Genomic DNA, 17418 nt, shown 5'->3' with positions numbered 1-17418 from the left:
GTCTGCGAAGCTGCTTTCTCTCTCTCTCTGTTTTTATATTTTTTGGATGGTTTTCTGGAACTTTCTATAGTTCTGGCCAGTCAGGGAGTCTCACTTTGAAGCACTGTCAATCATTTGGATGCTACTGTTTGTTTCTTTGTGTAGCAGGATCTGGTGGCTTTCTGTCTGTGTCCTCCTTTGTTTGGTGGATACGTTGTTGGGATATGTCTGTCCGTGGTAACTGTTGCCTTTTATGTTATGCTAATGCCATTAGGCAGCATGCCTAGGGTGGCATGGTGGCTCAGTGGTTAGCACCGATGCATCACAGTACTAAGGACTCGGATTCAATTCCTGCCTTGGGCGACTGTCTGTGTGGAGTTTGCACATTCTCCCCGTGTCTGCATGGGTTTCCTCCGGGTGCTCCAATTTCCTCCCACAATCCAAAGATGTGTAGGTTAGGTGAATTGGCCGTGCTAAATTGCCCATAGTATTAGGTGCATTAGTTAGGGGTAAATATAGGGTAGGGAAATTGAGTTGGTTACTCTTCGGAGGGTTGGTGTGGACTTGTTAGGCCAAATGGCCTGTTTCCATACTGTAGGCAATCTAATCTAATTAGTACCTGGCTGCTGTGATGGCACTGTGCCTGGTGTCTAGGATTTGTGGCTTCAGGATTTTACTTGGCCAATGTGCCCAGCATGCCTTACTGTTTGGCCAAGTTAGAAATCTGTTTTGCAGCATCTTTATGGGTATTTGGGCAGAATTAAACAGTGGAAAGAAGATAGAACATAATGTAGAAGGATTAAAGGTTATCCACGTTCGAATGAGGAACAGACGTGCCCAGTATTTGAAAAGTGTTTAGCAAATGTAGATGTACAAAGGGACCAAGGTATCCTCATCAACAAGTAACTGAAGGCTAATGTGTTAATGCAGCAGGCAATTCAGAAGGCTAATTAGCTTTATTTCAAGATGATAGGAGTGCTGGAATAGCAAAATCTTCCTTCAATTGTGTAGAACTTTGGTTAGACCACACCTGGAATAATGTGTGCAGTTTTGTCCCTTACCTTATGAAGGATAGCATTACCATAGAGGGAGTGGATGTAGGTTTGCTCGCTGAACTAGAAGGTTCATTTTCAGACGTTTCGTCACCATACTAGGTAACATCTTCAGTGAGCCTCCGAATGAAACACTGCTGATGATACCTCTTTCTATTTATATGTTTGGGTTTCTTCCAGCTCAGCAAGCAAACCTACATCCAGAACCTCAACCTGAGCTACAAACCTTCTCAAAACTCACATAGAGGGAGTGCAACAGAATTTCACCAGACTTGTCCCCAGGTTGGAGAGACTGCTGAAGGGATTAGAGAAATTGAGTCAGCATTCTCTCAAGTTTCAAAGAATGAGAGGTGACCTCATACAAACGTACAAAATGGGATAGACAGGGTAGACGCAGGTCAGATGTTTCCCTTGGCTGGGGAGTCTAGAATTTAAAAATAAGGAGGATGACACATATGACCAAGATCAGGAGAAATATTTTGACTCAGAGGGTTGTGAATCTTTGGAATTCTTTAACCTAGAGATTTGTGGAACCTCAAGGACTGAGAATGTTGAAAGTAGAGATTGCTATTTATAAATGTGTCAACAATAGAAAGAAGCGGAGGGAAAATCTGGGGTTAGCATGGGGAGAAAGTCATGGAAGTGGGTAATCAGCTGGAAGGTCATGCTGAATGGTGGATCTAACTTAGTATGCTGAATGGCCTACTCCTGTACCTATCCTCCGAAATGCACGTCAAAGCCTAAAATAAGGCAGGCAGCATGTACTCCCTTCTTACAAGCTGGTAGTGAATTGTTAGTTTAAAAAAACTTTGTATTTCTGCCTTTCTACTCGCAGCAATCCAGCTGAAGTATCAAGCAGTCAATGCACCAGCAGCAATTCCTGCTTTAATTTCCACAGTAGGGACTTGAAACATAGCAAGTAAATTATGTTTGTTATGGTGCGATTATGGAGTATTAATTGAGACAGGGTATAACAATCATTTTCATCATTATTTTATCCTTTGCCAGTGAATATTTATGGCACAAGTTGAACTGAAATGCTTCATTCGTATACTTTACAAATCTCCAGCTATCTTGATGAGCCTCAATTCTCCTCCAGATCCTTCTCCATCTGTCTAGTTCCTCACTAAATGCTTAAATAATGCATTCCCTGTTGTTGTGCGGGTGACCCTGAAGGAGCTTGGGTGCATTATATTACTGTAGAGAGGTTGCTGAAGACAAAGGTCTTTTCAACATAATTGTTTATTCACATTAAACTACACTTGACTATGTTACACTGTATACACTTCAGACTTAGCACCAGATTGTTGTTTTTCTCTTCAGCATCTCTATTATCATGTGATCATACATTCTGTCACTGACATAGCTTTCCAATCTATACGATTAAGTGTTAACCCTTTACACATTTCTATTGCCAAGTTCTCTCTGTCACAGCAAAACTTCACAGTACTTATTACTCAGGATAAATGCAAGTTAGACCTTTGAGTAAAGTATTCACTGGAGAGATCAGGAGATTTGAGGATAATTTTAGATGAAAATAGACTCTATAAATGATCACTCACCATCAGCATAAAAGGAAGAAGTGGTGATTATATGACTTCTTTCACAACATAATGTGGTTCCAACACACTTTATGTTCAAGTAAATGCTTTTGAGGGTTTGGCTAGGCCAACATTTATTTGCTGTCCATGGTGGTGGTGAGCTGCCTTCTTCAACCACTGCTGTCCATGAGTATGGAATCTCTACAGTGAAGAAGCAGGCCATTTGGCCCATCAAGTCCACATACCACCCCTCCTAAGATCATCCCACCCTGACCAAACGCCCTATCTAATCTCTGTAACCCTGCATTGCCCATGGCCAATCCACCTGATCTGCACATCTTTGGATTGTGGGAGGAAACTGGAGCGCCCAGAGGGAACCCACTTGGGTGCAGGGAGAATTTGCAAACTCCACACAGACAGTAAGCCAAGGCTGGAACTGAACTTACCTCCCTGGACACCATGAGGCAGTAGTGCTAACCACTAGGCCATCATGCCACCCATGTGTCGATCCGCAATGCAGTTAGTGAGGAAGTTCCAGGATTTTGACCCAGCAATGGTGAAGGTACAATAATATACTTCCAAGTCAGGATGGTTAGTGGCTTGGAGGGGAACTTGAAGGGGGTGGTATTCCTACACATCTGCTGTCTTTACCCTTCTGTACTGAAGTGATGGTGTGTTTGAAAGTGGTGTCTGAAGATCTTTTGTTAATTTGTACAGTGCATCTTGGAGGTGATACACAACGATGAGCTTGCTGTTGTGTGTTGGTGGTGGAAGGTGTCAATATTTGTGGATGTGATGCCATTGTTGTAATGTGGGAAGCATGACGGCCAATTTGTGTGACACAAACTTCATAAAAAATGTGATAATAACCAGAGTGATGTATTCAAGCTGGTTCAACAATAAACATTGACCAGATACCAGAAAGTACTCCCTGCTCTCCTTCAAAACAGTTCTGTGGTACTTATACTTTAACGTCCAAGATCATGCTATTTTTAAAGTACAGAAAACCACAGTTTTGAAATTGCTTTAGGAAGCTAGATGGAGACCTTTGAGCAATGAATATTTAAAAAAATTATTTTACAATGAGGGCAGTCAACAATAAGAAACATATTTTGTTAACTGTTCGTACAACAAAATCAGGAACTAAACAGAAGGACAAGGATTTCAAAGAGAACACTGCTCATTGAAGCTATACATAATGGAGTAAAATGGACAATGAACATTACTCGAGTACTTAGTGAACTATTGGAGAATAGTTGAATTTGCAAATTGAAATCAGATATTTGAGAGTCAGCTTTAAGCTGAAATCTAATTGAAGGGTTTAAATTGTTTATATGTAAAAAAACAAATGCCTAAAACAGATTGATAGAATCTGATTTATTTAAATTTATTTTAGAAATGGAATAAAAGGTGAATGGATTTAAGTTATCGACTCAAATCTTTTGGGCTCAAAAAGGGTAAATGCAAAATAAAGGTAAAGTTATCAGAGACAGAGAGAAAAAGTGAGAAATGATGGTAATTTACCTGGAGGCTCACTTCAGGGGGAGGGGGGAGAAGGTGAGCCTGTCATGGTAACCCCAGCTCACATGAATTGAACCCACACTGTTAGTGTCACCTTTGAACCAGTCATCCAGCCAGCTGAGCTAACTGATTCCCAGTATGAGTACTGTGAAGCCCTATAGTGGGTACTGGGATGTGAGTTTACGATTAAATCTCTTGCAGTCCGCTGGCCAATGCTTGCATAATGTTGCATTGTTTTTTTTAATTTTCAGATGGTCAGAGAAGAATGATTTATGAATATCACAGGGTGGAAATAGACATGACGAAGATCAGCAACAGCACAGCTTTGGAGTTCACTCCTGTTTCCAGTAAGATGTAACTTTTACAGAGTTTGAGCTTTTGTGCATTTGCTTTAGGGGTCAGGGAGGGCACATTTGGTATTCACTCTGCTCCCATGACTGACCTCCCTCTGCTATTTGTTGGGAGCGATCCTTGTTGCTCTGACTAGTCCCTGACATAATATTGTATTCTTATCATCTACAATAGCTGACACGGTCACAATTAAACAAATATTTAGGTTAGAACAAGGTCACAGAAGTGAAGAGGAAGTGGGGACTAGGTACTGTCAGAGTCATAGAGTTGTAAAGAACAGAATCAGACCCTTCGGTCCAACTCATCCATGCAAATCAGAAATCCTAAATCAATCGAGTTCTGTTTGCCAGCATTTGGCCCATATCCCTCTTAACCCTTCCTATTCATATACCCATCCAGATACCTTCTAAATATTGTAATTATACCAGACTCCACCACTTCATCTGGCAGCTCATTCCAGGCACCCACCACCTTCTGTGAAAAAGTCCCTTTTAAATCCAAAGATGTGCAGGCCAGGCGAATTGCTAAATTGCTCATAGTGTTAGGGGTAAATGTAAGGTAGGGAATGGGTCTGGGTGGGTTACTCTTTGGAGGGTCAGCGTGGACATGTTGGGCCAAATGGCCTGTTTCCATGCTGTAGGGAATCTAATCTATTGTAATCTAAATCTTTCCACTCTCACCTTAAACCTCTGCCCTCTAGTTTTGGACTTCCCCACCCTGGGAAAGAGTGCTTGGCTACTCACATTATCCATGCCCCTCATGATTTTATAAACCTCTATAAAGTCACCCTTCAGCTTCCGATGCTCCAGGAAAAATAACCCGCCTTATTTAGCCTCTCCCTATACTCAAACCGTCCAAGCCCAGCAGCACCCTTGTAAATCTTTTCTGAACCCTTTCAAGTTGAAGAACATCATTCTTATAGCATACCTATTTAGCACATTGTCATAGAGTCGTACAGCATGGAGACAGTCCATACCAAACATAATCCCAAGCTAGACTAGTCCTACCTGCCTGCTCCTGGCCCATATCCCTCCAAACATTTTTTATTCATGTACTTACCTGAATGTCTTTTAAACGTCGTAATTGTATCCCCAATTTGCCACTTCTTCAGGAAGTTCATTGTCCTCCCACCTTAAATCCAGCCAAATGTATGGTGGAAAATTTGCCGGTGCTTTGGACAATGAAAAATCATGCAGATGTTGGAAATCTGTAATGAAAAGAAAAAAAAAGCGGGGGCGGGGTGGGGGGGGGGTGGAAGAGAAGGAAGAACATAAGGGAAAGTCAGCATTAATGTAGAGGACAGGAGAGATTAAATGGTGAAAAGTTTCCTGGTACAAAAGAGAGTGGGATTGGATATAGCAAAATAACAGAAGATGGGAATTTCTGAAGTAGCCTGAAATCATTCCCCACAAGCCCCTTGATGCAGGCCAGTTCAGGCAGAGGAATCATTTGGAATTTCCAGATAGGAAGTTCGATGACTTGTCAAATTGTGGTTTATTCCTGTTATGTGGGAAAAGAGTTCAGCAGAAAAGGCCAGTATCAGAAAATAACTCAGAGTTCCTAACAAAGACACGTCCCTGTGAGGAAGAATACCAGAAACAGTCTCAACTGAGCAGGGTTAACAAAGGAACTGAAGGATTGTATCAAATTGAAAGAGAAAAATGCAAATGACACAGATTAGTAGTAAGACAGCAGATTGGGAAAGTTTTTAAAGCCAAAACAAGATGACCAAAAATAGAACAAAGCAGAAAATAAAACTGAGGATTACCAGATCAGTCATGATCTCATTAGGCTGGGGCTATTTTCCCTGGAGAGTTGGAGGCTGAGGGGTGACCTTATAGACGCTTAATAAGTCATGAGGGGCTTGGATAGGATGAATAGTCTAGGTCTTTTTCCCAAGCTAGGGGAGACCTAAACTAGTGGGCATAGGTATAAGCTGAAAGGGAAAAGATTTAATAAGGACCCGTGGGATAATATTTTAAAGCAGAGGGTGGTGCATATGTGGAATGAGCTGACAGAGGAAATGGTAGAGGCTGGTACAATGAAACATATAAAAGGCACCTGGACAGGTAAGAAGGATGGAAAGGGATAGGGGACAAATGCCGGCAAATGGGACTAGACTAATTTAGGATATCTCATCAGCATGGACGAGTTGGACCGAAGGGTCAGTTTCCATTCTGTACAACTCTATGACTCTAAATGTGATGCAGACTTGTTGGGCCAAATGGCCTACTTCTGCCCCTATATCTTATGGTGTCCAGAATTATTTTCCAACCCTGGTGTAACTGCCGTTTAGGCCTTGTTGTTAAAGTGTTCAAAGTTCTATACGATTTCCCTACCTTTCATTGTAGCTTTGTCCATCATTGCTTGTCATCAGCCGTGGGCTCTTTGTATTTCCATTATGTCTGCAAGGTGTGTCCAACAACTGTCTGCCTGACTTTGGGGGGTGGAGGTGTGGGTGTTGGGGTGTGTGCGTGTGCGCGCGCGCGCGTGTCGGGAGTCTATCAGCTTTACTGTGACAGCACCAGACTTGGACTCGGTTAATCACTGTGCTGATCCCTTCACAGGCTAACCAGCTGGATGCACTGATAGCGTGTAGTGAGGCAGAAGTGGTGCTGACTGTGCATCTGCAATTGGTATTCTGTGAGCACAGAAATTGTACATTAAATGATCCAGTGTTAAATAAGGCAATTTGGGAATAGAAAGATTTGTTTCTGGCATTGTATGTCAGTGGAACAGACTCTCAGATAGAACAGCATTGATTGACACCTTTAGAGCCAGTGAATGTGTGGACAGCAAGAGGCCAGAGAATTCCAAAAGCTAAACAAAGCTGGAGATAATTGAATATTATGAACAACATGATGGATTCCTTCGGCTCTGGGACTGGGACATATGAGCAATAGGTGTTGGATTTGTGGTGTGGTGTGGAAGATATGAGTGCACTTGACTTACATTCAGGTGCAGGGAGTAACTTTGCAAAACCTTTGCTCTGTTGACTGATTAGGTGACAGAAATGTGTAACAGAATGTAGTTTTCCTGTGAGTCACATGCTAGACTTTTCTCTCAATCCAAAATGTTTGCATTTTAAAGAGAATTAATCCTTACTGTTTGTTTCTGTGAGAGAACTGTTTATTTAAAGTGGCTATTTCTTCCGCCCCCTCATCTAGTCTCCTAACAGTACAGACTGTAACTGGGTGAGAGTGCTGGGAAGCAGACTCACTCCAGACCAATATGACATTTCTTGTTTTACTCTTGAAATGGAACTGCTGGTGGGATTGTGGTCGGTCCATTATGACGAATCTTGTTTTATTAATTGTAGTGTTTCCTCTAGATGCAGCTGTAAGTGAAAATGCTTAAAAACTAACATGTTAAAAATCTACAACAGACCCTTTTGACTTTATTCCTTCAGAACTTGGAGTAAACAAAATGTGAGAGTGAGCTTTCTAGCTCCAATTATCTAACGCTTCCCACATCATGTCCTTATGACTCCTGTTGTCCTGATCAAACATGCACACAATGATACGTGTTCACCAGTGAGGTCCACTGATGTGTATTCCCATTGATTCATTCAGACAAAGTGTTTAATTTCCCTGTAACATTCCTTGCATAAAGGGGGTTTTTGAACTGCGCCACATTTTATAGTGGAAGAGAAAGGTTTCCAGGAGGCTATTGGAAATGGGGGATCGATGGGGGTATTTGGTATAGAGAGGTCAGTTGGTCAGGGTATATGAGGTAAGGAATAGCCACCAATGTTGGAATGGAAGGACAAAAGTACCAAGCTATGATTTGCCTGTATAGCACACAAAACAATACTTTTCACAGTATCTCGGTACATGTGACAATAGTAAATGATTTGGTGAAGTGGGCGCAGCAAGTGTACAGAGGCTTACAACTGTTTCAGATCAATGGGGTACAGTGTGTCAATTCTTGCACGCCAGGGAAAGATTCACAAAGGCAATGTAATGGAGCATAAAATTGAACTGTATAAGGGAAAAGGTTAATGGAGGGTGCAAGCCAAAAAGGAAAGCTGTTCTCTCTCTCTCTCTCTCTCTCTCTCTCTCTCTTTCTCTCTCTCTCTCTCTCTCTCTCTCTCTCTCTCTCTCAGAGGGTCATGAGAACTCTATTCCTGAAAGTATAATGAACGTGGAGTCCTCCATCACTTTAGGGTGGAGGTAGATAGATTCTTGGAAATGAGGGAAGGGGGGGTGGTAGGTTATCAGGGGTAGGTGGGAATATAGATTTGAAGTTACATTCAGATCAACCAAGTTCAGTTTGCTGGGTGGATGGTTTGTGATGCAGAGTGTCGTCAACATTGTGGGTTCAACTCTCCTCAATTTCTCTCCCCTTGCCTGAGGCATGGTGACCCTCACCACCAGCTGTCTCTTGTTTTTCACCAATGAGAGCACAGCCCTCTGGGACTATGGTGACTATCTTGTAGTCATTCATGGGATGTGGGTGTGACTGGCCAGGCCAATGTTTATTACCCAGCCCTGATTGCCCAGAGAGCAGTTCAGTCTCAACTATACTGTTGTGGGTCTGGAGCCATGTGCAGTCCAGACTAGGTAAGGACAGCAAGACTCCTCTCCTAAAGAGTATTAGTGAAACCAATGGGTTTTTTTTCCAACAATCAGCAATGGTTTTAGGGTTATCATTAGATCACTAATTCCAGATATTTATTGAATTCAAATTCCATCATCAGCCATGACAGGATTCAAACCCAGGTCTCCAGAACATTACCGGCAGCTAGGCTATCACCACCATCCCCCCACCACCACCACCCCCCCCGCCTTGTTTACCTTTATTAAATGGTGGTGATCAGCTTGATGGGCCGATTGGTCTACTTCTGTTCCTTGTCCATGTGTGCTTGACATGGCAGTCCTCAGAATGGTAAAAGCATAGACTCCCTATTGGCTGCAATGGAGGAGGCACACATCTGAGTGGCTGAAAGAAATGCTGTTGCTAATGGGAACGAAATTCAATTTAAGGTGGCAGCCAAGAGCTTGATGAAGTCAAGGCTAAAGAAATGGAAATTTTCAGGAGATCAGCCAAAGTGTTTAGCTTAAATTCTACTGACATTAAGCTGGAGAATGTTTCACCTCATTTATGAAAGCTTTTTGCATCAAAGCTCGATAGCGGAAGAAGCTGATGCTTTTGAAGCTCTCTCTAACTCAAGTCATTTAATGATTTCAGGCTGGTTTTGGGCAGTTTCCTTTTGATTATTAAATTGCTGTAATTAATTCCAGGGATTCTGTAACCATTCTCACTGCTTTCTCCAATAATTCACTGAATTCAGACCATCGTTTCCTCTCTTTGTCTCACAGTGTGTCTGCAGCACTTGAGTTGTAATGCGTGTGTCAACGCTGAGGTTCGATTTAACTGCAGCTGGTGTGGTGTTCTTCAGAGGTAAGGTGACCTGATGTGCGTACAGCTCACTTCAAACCCAAACAGTACTTAGGAAGAGCACTTTCTCTACAGGACTCATGGCCAACATCTCATCTTCCAATGAGAAAAGTATTGCCCTTTTCAAGATAAATAATCTTTGAATCACTTGATGCTCAAAGAACGATACTCACTTTGGGCCTCTTTCAGTCAGAGTCATCTGTGAAGTCACTGGGCACAATTGGCCACTACCATCTACCCTTCAATCAATGGAAAACAGAAACAGAGATTGCTGGAAAAGCTCAACAGGTCTGGCAGCGTGTGTGGAGAGAAATCAGAGTTAATGAGTCATTCAAACAAAAATGTTAACCCTGATTTTTCTGCACAAATGCTACTAGACCTGCTGAGCTTAGTCCCTATTTTTGTTTCTGACTTACAGCATCCACTATACTTTTGATTTTCTTCATTTAATGGGTTTCAATCATTGGCCTGGTAACCAGTCTTAAAAGACTGGACAGCTCCAGAAGGCTTTTCTTGGGGACACTTTACCCCGATTTGCATAAAAGAGGAAGAAACAAAGGATCATATTTAGGTGGTATCTCTCACCATTTTAGGACTCTTTTTGTCCCATGTACAGTGAAAAGTGTTGTTTTGCATGCTGCACAGGCAGGTCATACCATACAGAGTGCATCAGCATCGCAGAATACACCATTACAGCCGCAGTGATCAACATTACCCTTTGGGAGGTCCATTCAAAAGTCTGATAATATCTGAAAGCGCTTTGCAGCCAATTAAGTACTTCCAAGTTTAGTCGCGATTGTAGCACAAGAACTGCAGCAGCGAGCTTGCACATAGCAAGCTGCAGCAATGGGACAGTGGTTATTGGGAAAGTTGGCCAGGCCATGAGTGGAACTTGCCAGCATTTCATCGAATCGTTTCATGGGACCTTTAATGTCCACTAGGGAGGATTTGTTTGAGTGTCCCATCTGAAAGATGGCCCCTCTGACAGTGAAGTCCTTGTACCACAGTTGGCCCACAGCATAAGCTCAAATCTCTTGGTGGGGACTTGAGCCTTCTGTCTGGGCCACTAGCGCCATCCATTCAGCCAAAGGGAACACTTACAGCTACCCTGTCACTACATCAAGAGAAAGCAGCTTTGGCTAACAGTTTGATCAATGAGAGGACTCTATGTTTTTTAGACAGGGAAAGTTTCTGCATTTCCCCCTTCCCATGAGAAGGGGAACGTCATTATAACAAATGATCCAAGTGATCTTTTTGCTTCAGTCATGATCCTGCTCATAATTTGATGATATATTTTAATTCTGTCATGGTCTTCTTGGAACTCAGACAGTGGGGACAGGTAATAAGGAGGTAGCAATTAAGGAGGGGTAAGAGGGCAATTGATGTGTGTGGGGGTGGAGGGGGGAGGGAAATGGGGTCATGTGTATTCTCTCAGTGTGACATTATACCTACCCATACTGATGTGCTGTTTTAAAAACTATCACTCAGAGAGGTGTTTTCAGAGTTTAATCATGTTGTATACTATTTGTATATCATTCAGTTTAGGTGTTCATTAATACCTAGCACCAACCTGCTGATGCAAGTATGTACAACACCTCTTCAGTAACTCAATAGCTAACAGCACCATCCATTTTTGAATTTGAGGGGTTCTTGCTATCTGGGGTTTTTTTGGTGTCAGTCAGTTCGTAAGTTATCTAAAATCAACCTCACATTTCCTGATTTAAACAGAGACCAAATCAATTTAAGTTTCCATTTCCACTGGCTATGACTATGTGTGCTGTTATTAATGTGCTCACTGACCTAGGGTTTTCCTTTCTGGCAACACTCGGAAAGGTGTTGGTTTTAGCATTTGTACCTTTGATTCCAAAACCGTCCTTGACCTTGCCCCTCTCAATGTCTACAATCTCTGCTAACCCGCAATCTCCATGAGAAGTCTGGTCCTCCAATCTGAAATGTCTCAGGTTTTCATCAATCATCAATTGGGTAACTATATTACCAACCATGTAAACGTGAAGCCCTGAAATTCCCTTTCTAAACAGGCCTGTATCTCCACCTCACCGTTTCATATTTATTCCTGGGATTGCCCTTCCATAAATGCTGGAAGTCAGGTTGATGTATATTTTGTTCCACAAATCCGGACAACACAAGTTTCAGTGCAACAGCAGATGCTTTATTATTGGACAGCCGGCAAGAGATTCTCAATGACCCCAAACATAGTTGTGTGTCTACTTGTGGTGGCACCTCTCCAGGAATCTCTGCTCTATATACAAAGGCAGTACTTTTTTGGAGGAATAAGGTCTATAAGTCACATGGATGATTGTCGTTATATTGTTTAAGATGGGCAATTATAATTTTACAAGCCCTGGTGATTGTTGATGTCCTGTGATAACTAGTGGATGGATTACAGGGACTGGTTATTGTATTCTTCATAATCATGTATTGATGGGAACAGGACTTTGCTTGTTTTCAATGTGGGATTCACATGCCCATGTTAATAGGAAGGGAACATACAATAATGGGAGCAGGAGGCAGTTAATAAGGTTATGACCAAGGCTATCAGTCTTGTCCAGGGAGAACAAATGCCTTTGTCTGAGGCTGAAAGTGGAATCCACATGTAGAGTTCCAGAGAAATCAGTTCCCTGAGAGTCAGGCAGCACTCCTTGCTGAGATGTCCTATCTCATTCTGTAACGGGACAGGCACGCAATTGATACTGTAGAGAGCCCTTTCAGCAGTGGAATGTTTAACCCTTGAGTCTCCAGTATGCCATGCAAAACAGGTGAGAAATGGAACTGGTCCCTTTGTGGCTTTCTAACTTTCTCACAGCCACCTTCTTGAAACACTGTGTTCCTTGGGAAATAGATATATCCTGATGCTATTAAGGAGGCAGTACAAGGACTTTGACCCAGCTACAATGAGGGGATGTTTAATGGTGAGTGTTTTGAAGGAGAACTGATAGGTCGTAATGTTCCCATGTATCTGCTGCTTTTGCCCATTGAGATATTGTAGGCTGTGGGTTTGGAAGGAGCTATCAAAGGAGCAGCCCTTTACAGAGTCGTGCAACTTCCTGGACTATCCAGGACCATCCTATATCGGGAGACCAGGGTCCTGTCTTGAACTGACTCTTACCAGGATGCTGTTTTGCCCTGCAGTTTTATTCTTGTTCTTCATGCATAAATGGTACATCTCTGTGTACGTGCCCTCTTTTTCAGTGACTTGCTTTGTCAGCTTCGACACTCAACACTGCCAGGTCAGATTCTGAGATGAAGAGAAATGTTTTCAACCAGGGAATGATGAGCCTTTGGAATTCTATCCCACAGAAAGCGCTTGAGGCCAAGACATTGGATGTTTTCAAGAAGAAGTTAGAGGTAGTTCTGAGGGCTAAAGGGATCAAAGGATCTGGGAAGAAAGCAGGTACAGAGAACTCAGATGATCAGCAAATATCATATTATATGGTGTAGCAGGCTTGAAGGGCCAAATGGCCTACCCCATTCCTATTTTATGTTTCTACGTTTCCAGACTCTCCCTTATTTTACTACCAAAGAGTTACTCATTCTTTAAGACACTCCTTAAAACTAACTCTTTGATCAGCTTGTCTTAATTACTCCTCACATAACCTGATGTCCAAAATTGGTTAGAAACCTTCTTGTCAAGCATATTAAGTCATTTCAATAAAGGCACGATGTATATCCAAGTTAATACAGCTATGGCAAGCAGATTCAGGATGGGGTGCTAGAAACCAGTCAAACATTCATCAGCAAAAGTCAATTTTCAGGAGAGGCTGTGGAAGAGGAGAAATTGGCCGAATTTTGTTACGTTGCCTTTTTCCTTACCCTGTGTTCTTGCTGAGATTGCTCATCCTCAGTTCACAAGAAGTTCTCTGTGTCTAGCTCCATCCTCCTTTCCTCCTTAGATGTCAATTATTTACCTGCCATGAACAGGATAAGTGCAAAATCGATGAGTGTGAGTCAATGTTGTTACTTTATCGAACATTCGAAAATAATTAAACAAACACAAAATCAATCACATTAAATCATTTCATTCACACTTTAAAGAACATTGTCTTGTCTCCAGTTAGACAGAATTATAAAGTGTTTAAGTACAACATAGAATTGCAATCTTGACCGTGCCCATCTAGACTATTGTACCTGGACACCATTAAAGAAGGTAGATTGACTTTTGAGTTTCACCAAACTAATATCAGGGATTAGAAGGTTAAATTATGAGAACAAAAAACATGGCTGCATTTTATCATGCTGGAAAATTTGAGAGGGTGATCCAACCAGGGTGTTGAAAATGCTCAAAGGATTTGAGGTGGTAGATAAAAGAGAATCTTTTTCTTCTGGTAGGGCAATCAAATAAAAAGGGACAAAATCTTCAAACTTGAAACCAAGATGTACTTTTTCACACAAAGTGAAAATTTGGTCCCCTGCCCTCAAAGGACTGTGGATTCTGGGAGCTTTCATGGATGGGATAAGAAGATTTATCAAGAGGGTTGGAGTTAAGGCAGCAAAGTTGAGCTGATGTCAGCTATGATGACAGAGCAGTCTGAGCCCTCAATAGCATCATTGTGTTCCCACACTCTCATTTGTGAATGAATGCAAATTCCATAATTCAGCTCAGAATGGACGCAGGGAATGAACATTAATTACTGTAATACAGCCTCCAAAAAGATGATGGAATGTAGCCCATTCCCACACAATTGTGGCCACTCTCTCCGATGAGCACCAAGTACGTCAGGGCAGTTTGAATAAAAATACATCATGGGCTAGGATCTGCGTTCACACACATTCAGTTCCAACGTTAGATGTAGAGTCAGAAAATGTGCTGATTGCTGGGTGACTCGAGCAATCTGCCCGAGACCGAGTATCCTAAATATTTTCAAATTGAACATTGTGATAATATTGCCATAATTGGGAGAGTGACAGATGGTGCATTGTCAAACCAAGCTTTCTGTCAGTATTGTGTCCTATCCCATAGTTTCAGCCTCATCTCTCACAGAACAGACAGTGCAGCTGTCACTACAGACGGCAGTAGATATTAAAAAAATAGCAGCTTACAAATTAAATGGCACCAAAATCAATACCATTTATGTCCATAGGGTTTGATACCAATGAGTTACTACTGACTTTGCCTGCCTGAGTTGTAGCATGTGATTGTATTTCTTACTCAGGTTGTCATTTTGCTCCAAAATTAAATGTTGAAAGAAATTTTCAATTAGAGAGATAGCTGTGGCCATACAGAGTGTGTCCTGTCTGTCTCCACGATTTGTTATTCTCTTTATCTCTGCATTTCTTTCAATACATTTTCAATCAAAAGTCCACCTCAATCTTATGTTTCTTTCCAATTTCATTCATTTTATCTTATTCTAGTCCATACTTTTACATTCTTTCATTCTCTGCAACCTGTGACTCTCTCATGCTCTCTTTTTACAAATTTCAGTTGCTCATACCTTTGTCATTTTCTTACCCCATATTTTTGTTTTTAGTTGTAGTCTCTTATTCTATCTCCTCTAGCCTCACTCTTTGTTCATCCCATTATAGGTTTCTCCTGTCTGTTTCCCTTGCTTTTCTCGTTTCCCTTTTATACTCTCATTCGCTCTTATGGTCTGTTATTCACTCAGCTTGTTGATTCACATGCTCCATCATCTTTAATTCCACATACTGTTACTTATTAGCGATTTTTGAGGAAATTTGTAGCTCAGGTTGATGATAAGTCTGTAAGTCAGTTTGTGTTCAGACGTTTCGTCACCCTACTAGGTAACATCATCAGAGTCTCCGGTGAAGTGCTGGTAGTATGTCCCGCCTCTCTATTAATAGGTCTTGGTTTCTTAAGGTGCATGATGTCATTTCCAGTTCCTTCTTTTCAGAGAAATTAGACAGGATCTAAATCGATGTATTTATTGATGGAGTTCTGGTCAGAATGCCAAACCTCTAAGAATTCTCATGCGTTTCTTTATTTTGCCTGCCGTAGGACATTTGTGTTGTCCCAGTCAAAGTAGTGTCCTTCTTTATCTATATGTATGTAAACTAGTGATAGTGGGTTGTGTCTTTTGGTGGCTAGTTGGTATTCATGTATCCTGGTGGCAAGTTTCCTGCTAGTTTGTCCGATGTAATAATGTTTGTTTTGCTGGTGGTATGTAATGGATCCTTTAGGTTCATTAGTCACTGTTTAAGTGTGTTGGCAGGTTTGTGGGCTACCATGATGCCAAGGGGCCTGAGTAGTCTGGAAGTCATTTCTGATATGTCTTTGATGTAAGGTAATGTGGGTCTAGTTTTTGATTGCATTGTGTCTGCTTGTTTGCGTTTGTTTCTGAGGAATCAGCGGATTGTGTTTATTGGGTATCCGGTTTTCTTGAAAACATTTTGTAGATATTATTCTTCTGCTTTTTGTAATTCTCGGGTGCTGCAGTGTGATGTAGCTCATTGAAATAACGTCTTGATGCAGCTCCGTTTGTGTGTGTTGGGATGATTGCTTCTGAAGTTAAGTATTTGGTCTGTGTTTGTTGTTTTTCTGTAGACATTTTCAAGATAACTGGATACCCAATAAACACAATCTGCTGATTCCTCAGAAACAAACCCAAACAAGCAGACACAGTGCAATCAAAAACTATAGCCACATTACCTTACATCAAAGACATATCAGAAATGACTTCCAGACTACTCAGGCCCCTTGGCATCATGGTAGTCCACAAACCTACCAACACATTTAAACAACGACTAATGAATCTAAAGCATCCATTAGATACTACCAGCAAAACTAATGTCATTACAAGATACCCTGAAAGAACTGTAAAAAGACACAACGTTGGACAAATAAGCAGGAAACTTGCCACCAAGATACATGAACACCAACTAGCCAACAAAAGACATGACGCATTACCACTAGTTTCTATACATACAGACAAAGAAGGACACCACTTTGACTGGACAACCCAAACATCCTAGGACAGGTGAAACAAAGACACGCACAAGAATTCTCAGAGGCTTGGCATTCTAACCAGAACTCCATCAATAAATACATCGACTTAGCTCCCATCTACTTTCCCTTGAAAAAAAGAACCGGAAATGATATCACCCACCTTAAGAAACCAAGACCTATTAATAGAGAGGCGGGACATGCCACCAGCGCTTCACTGGAGATTCTCACTGATGATGTTACCTAGTAGGGTGACAAAACATCTGAAAACAAACCTTCCAGCTCAGCGAGCTAACTTACATTTTGTTATTTACTTATAAAACCCACCTCAAATTCTTCTCCAGCCTGAGGACCCAGCTCATGGCCTCATTTCCTCCATCTCTAGCTTTCTATGCATTTCCCTCCTCCTTGTTTTACAATCAGTGACAGAGGGACCAATCTTTGCAGAGTCAGGAAGACATCATGGTCTTATAAAAATGGGAGGTGAGACTCAGATTCAGAAATTACACTCCTATTTTCAATAAGACTTTATTTTTTAGTAGGAGAGAGGGAATAGGGCATATTCACTCAAGTGGATGACACAAGCATCGCAGAGATATTTGAATTCGGTACTAATTTCAAGGAGACTCTATCTTGAGAGGACGAGTCACAAGGTCTC

The 17418-nt window shown here is 41.6% G+C and overlaps 1 protein-coding gene and 1 long non-coding RNA gene across 2 annotated transcripts in view; one reads left to right on the top strand and one right to left on the bottom strand.

The window, feature by feature from the left end:
* The window catches only part of LOC140465710 (uncharacterized), a 74069-nt gene extending 67176 nt beyond the window's left edge, over positions 1-6893 (bottom strand). The window contains exons 1-2 of the long non-coding RNA XR_011955151.1: positions 6784-6893; positions 5504-5651 (exon numbers count right to left, since the gene is read on the bottom strand). This is a non-coding gene — a long non-coding RNA (uncharacterized lncRNA). The remainder of the gene's footprint in view (positions 1-5503; positions 5652-6783) is intronic.
* LOC140465709 (plexin domain-containing protein 1-like) overlaps positions 1-17418 on the top strand; it is a 274629-nt gene that overhangs the window by 159692 nt on the left and 97519 nt on the right. Inside the window, exons 8-9 of the mRNA XM_072561360.1 lie at positions 4345-4440; positions 9766-9847. Coding sequence (XP_072417461.1) covers positions 4345-4440; positions 9766-9847 — 178 coding nt within the window. The remainder of the gene's footprint in view (positions 1-4344; positions 4441-9765; positions 9848-17418) is intronic.

The sequence above is a fragment of the Chiloscyllium punctatum genome, chromosome 42 (assembly GCF_047496795.1).
Source record: "Chiloscyllium punctatum isolate Juve2018m chromosome 42, sChiPun1.3, whole genome shotgun sequence".
Classification (NCBI taxonomy): Eukaryota; Metazoa; Chordata; class Chondrichthyes; order Orectolobiformes; family Hemiscylliidae; genus Chiloscyllium; species Chiloscyllium punctatum.
This window is presented reverse-complemented; position numbering and strand designations above follow the sequence as displayed.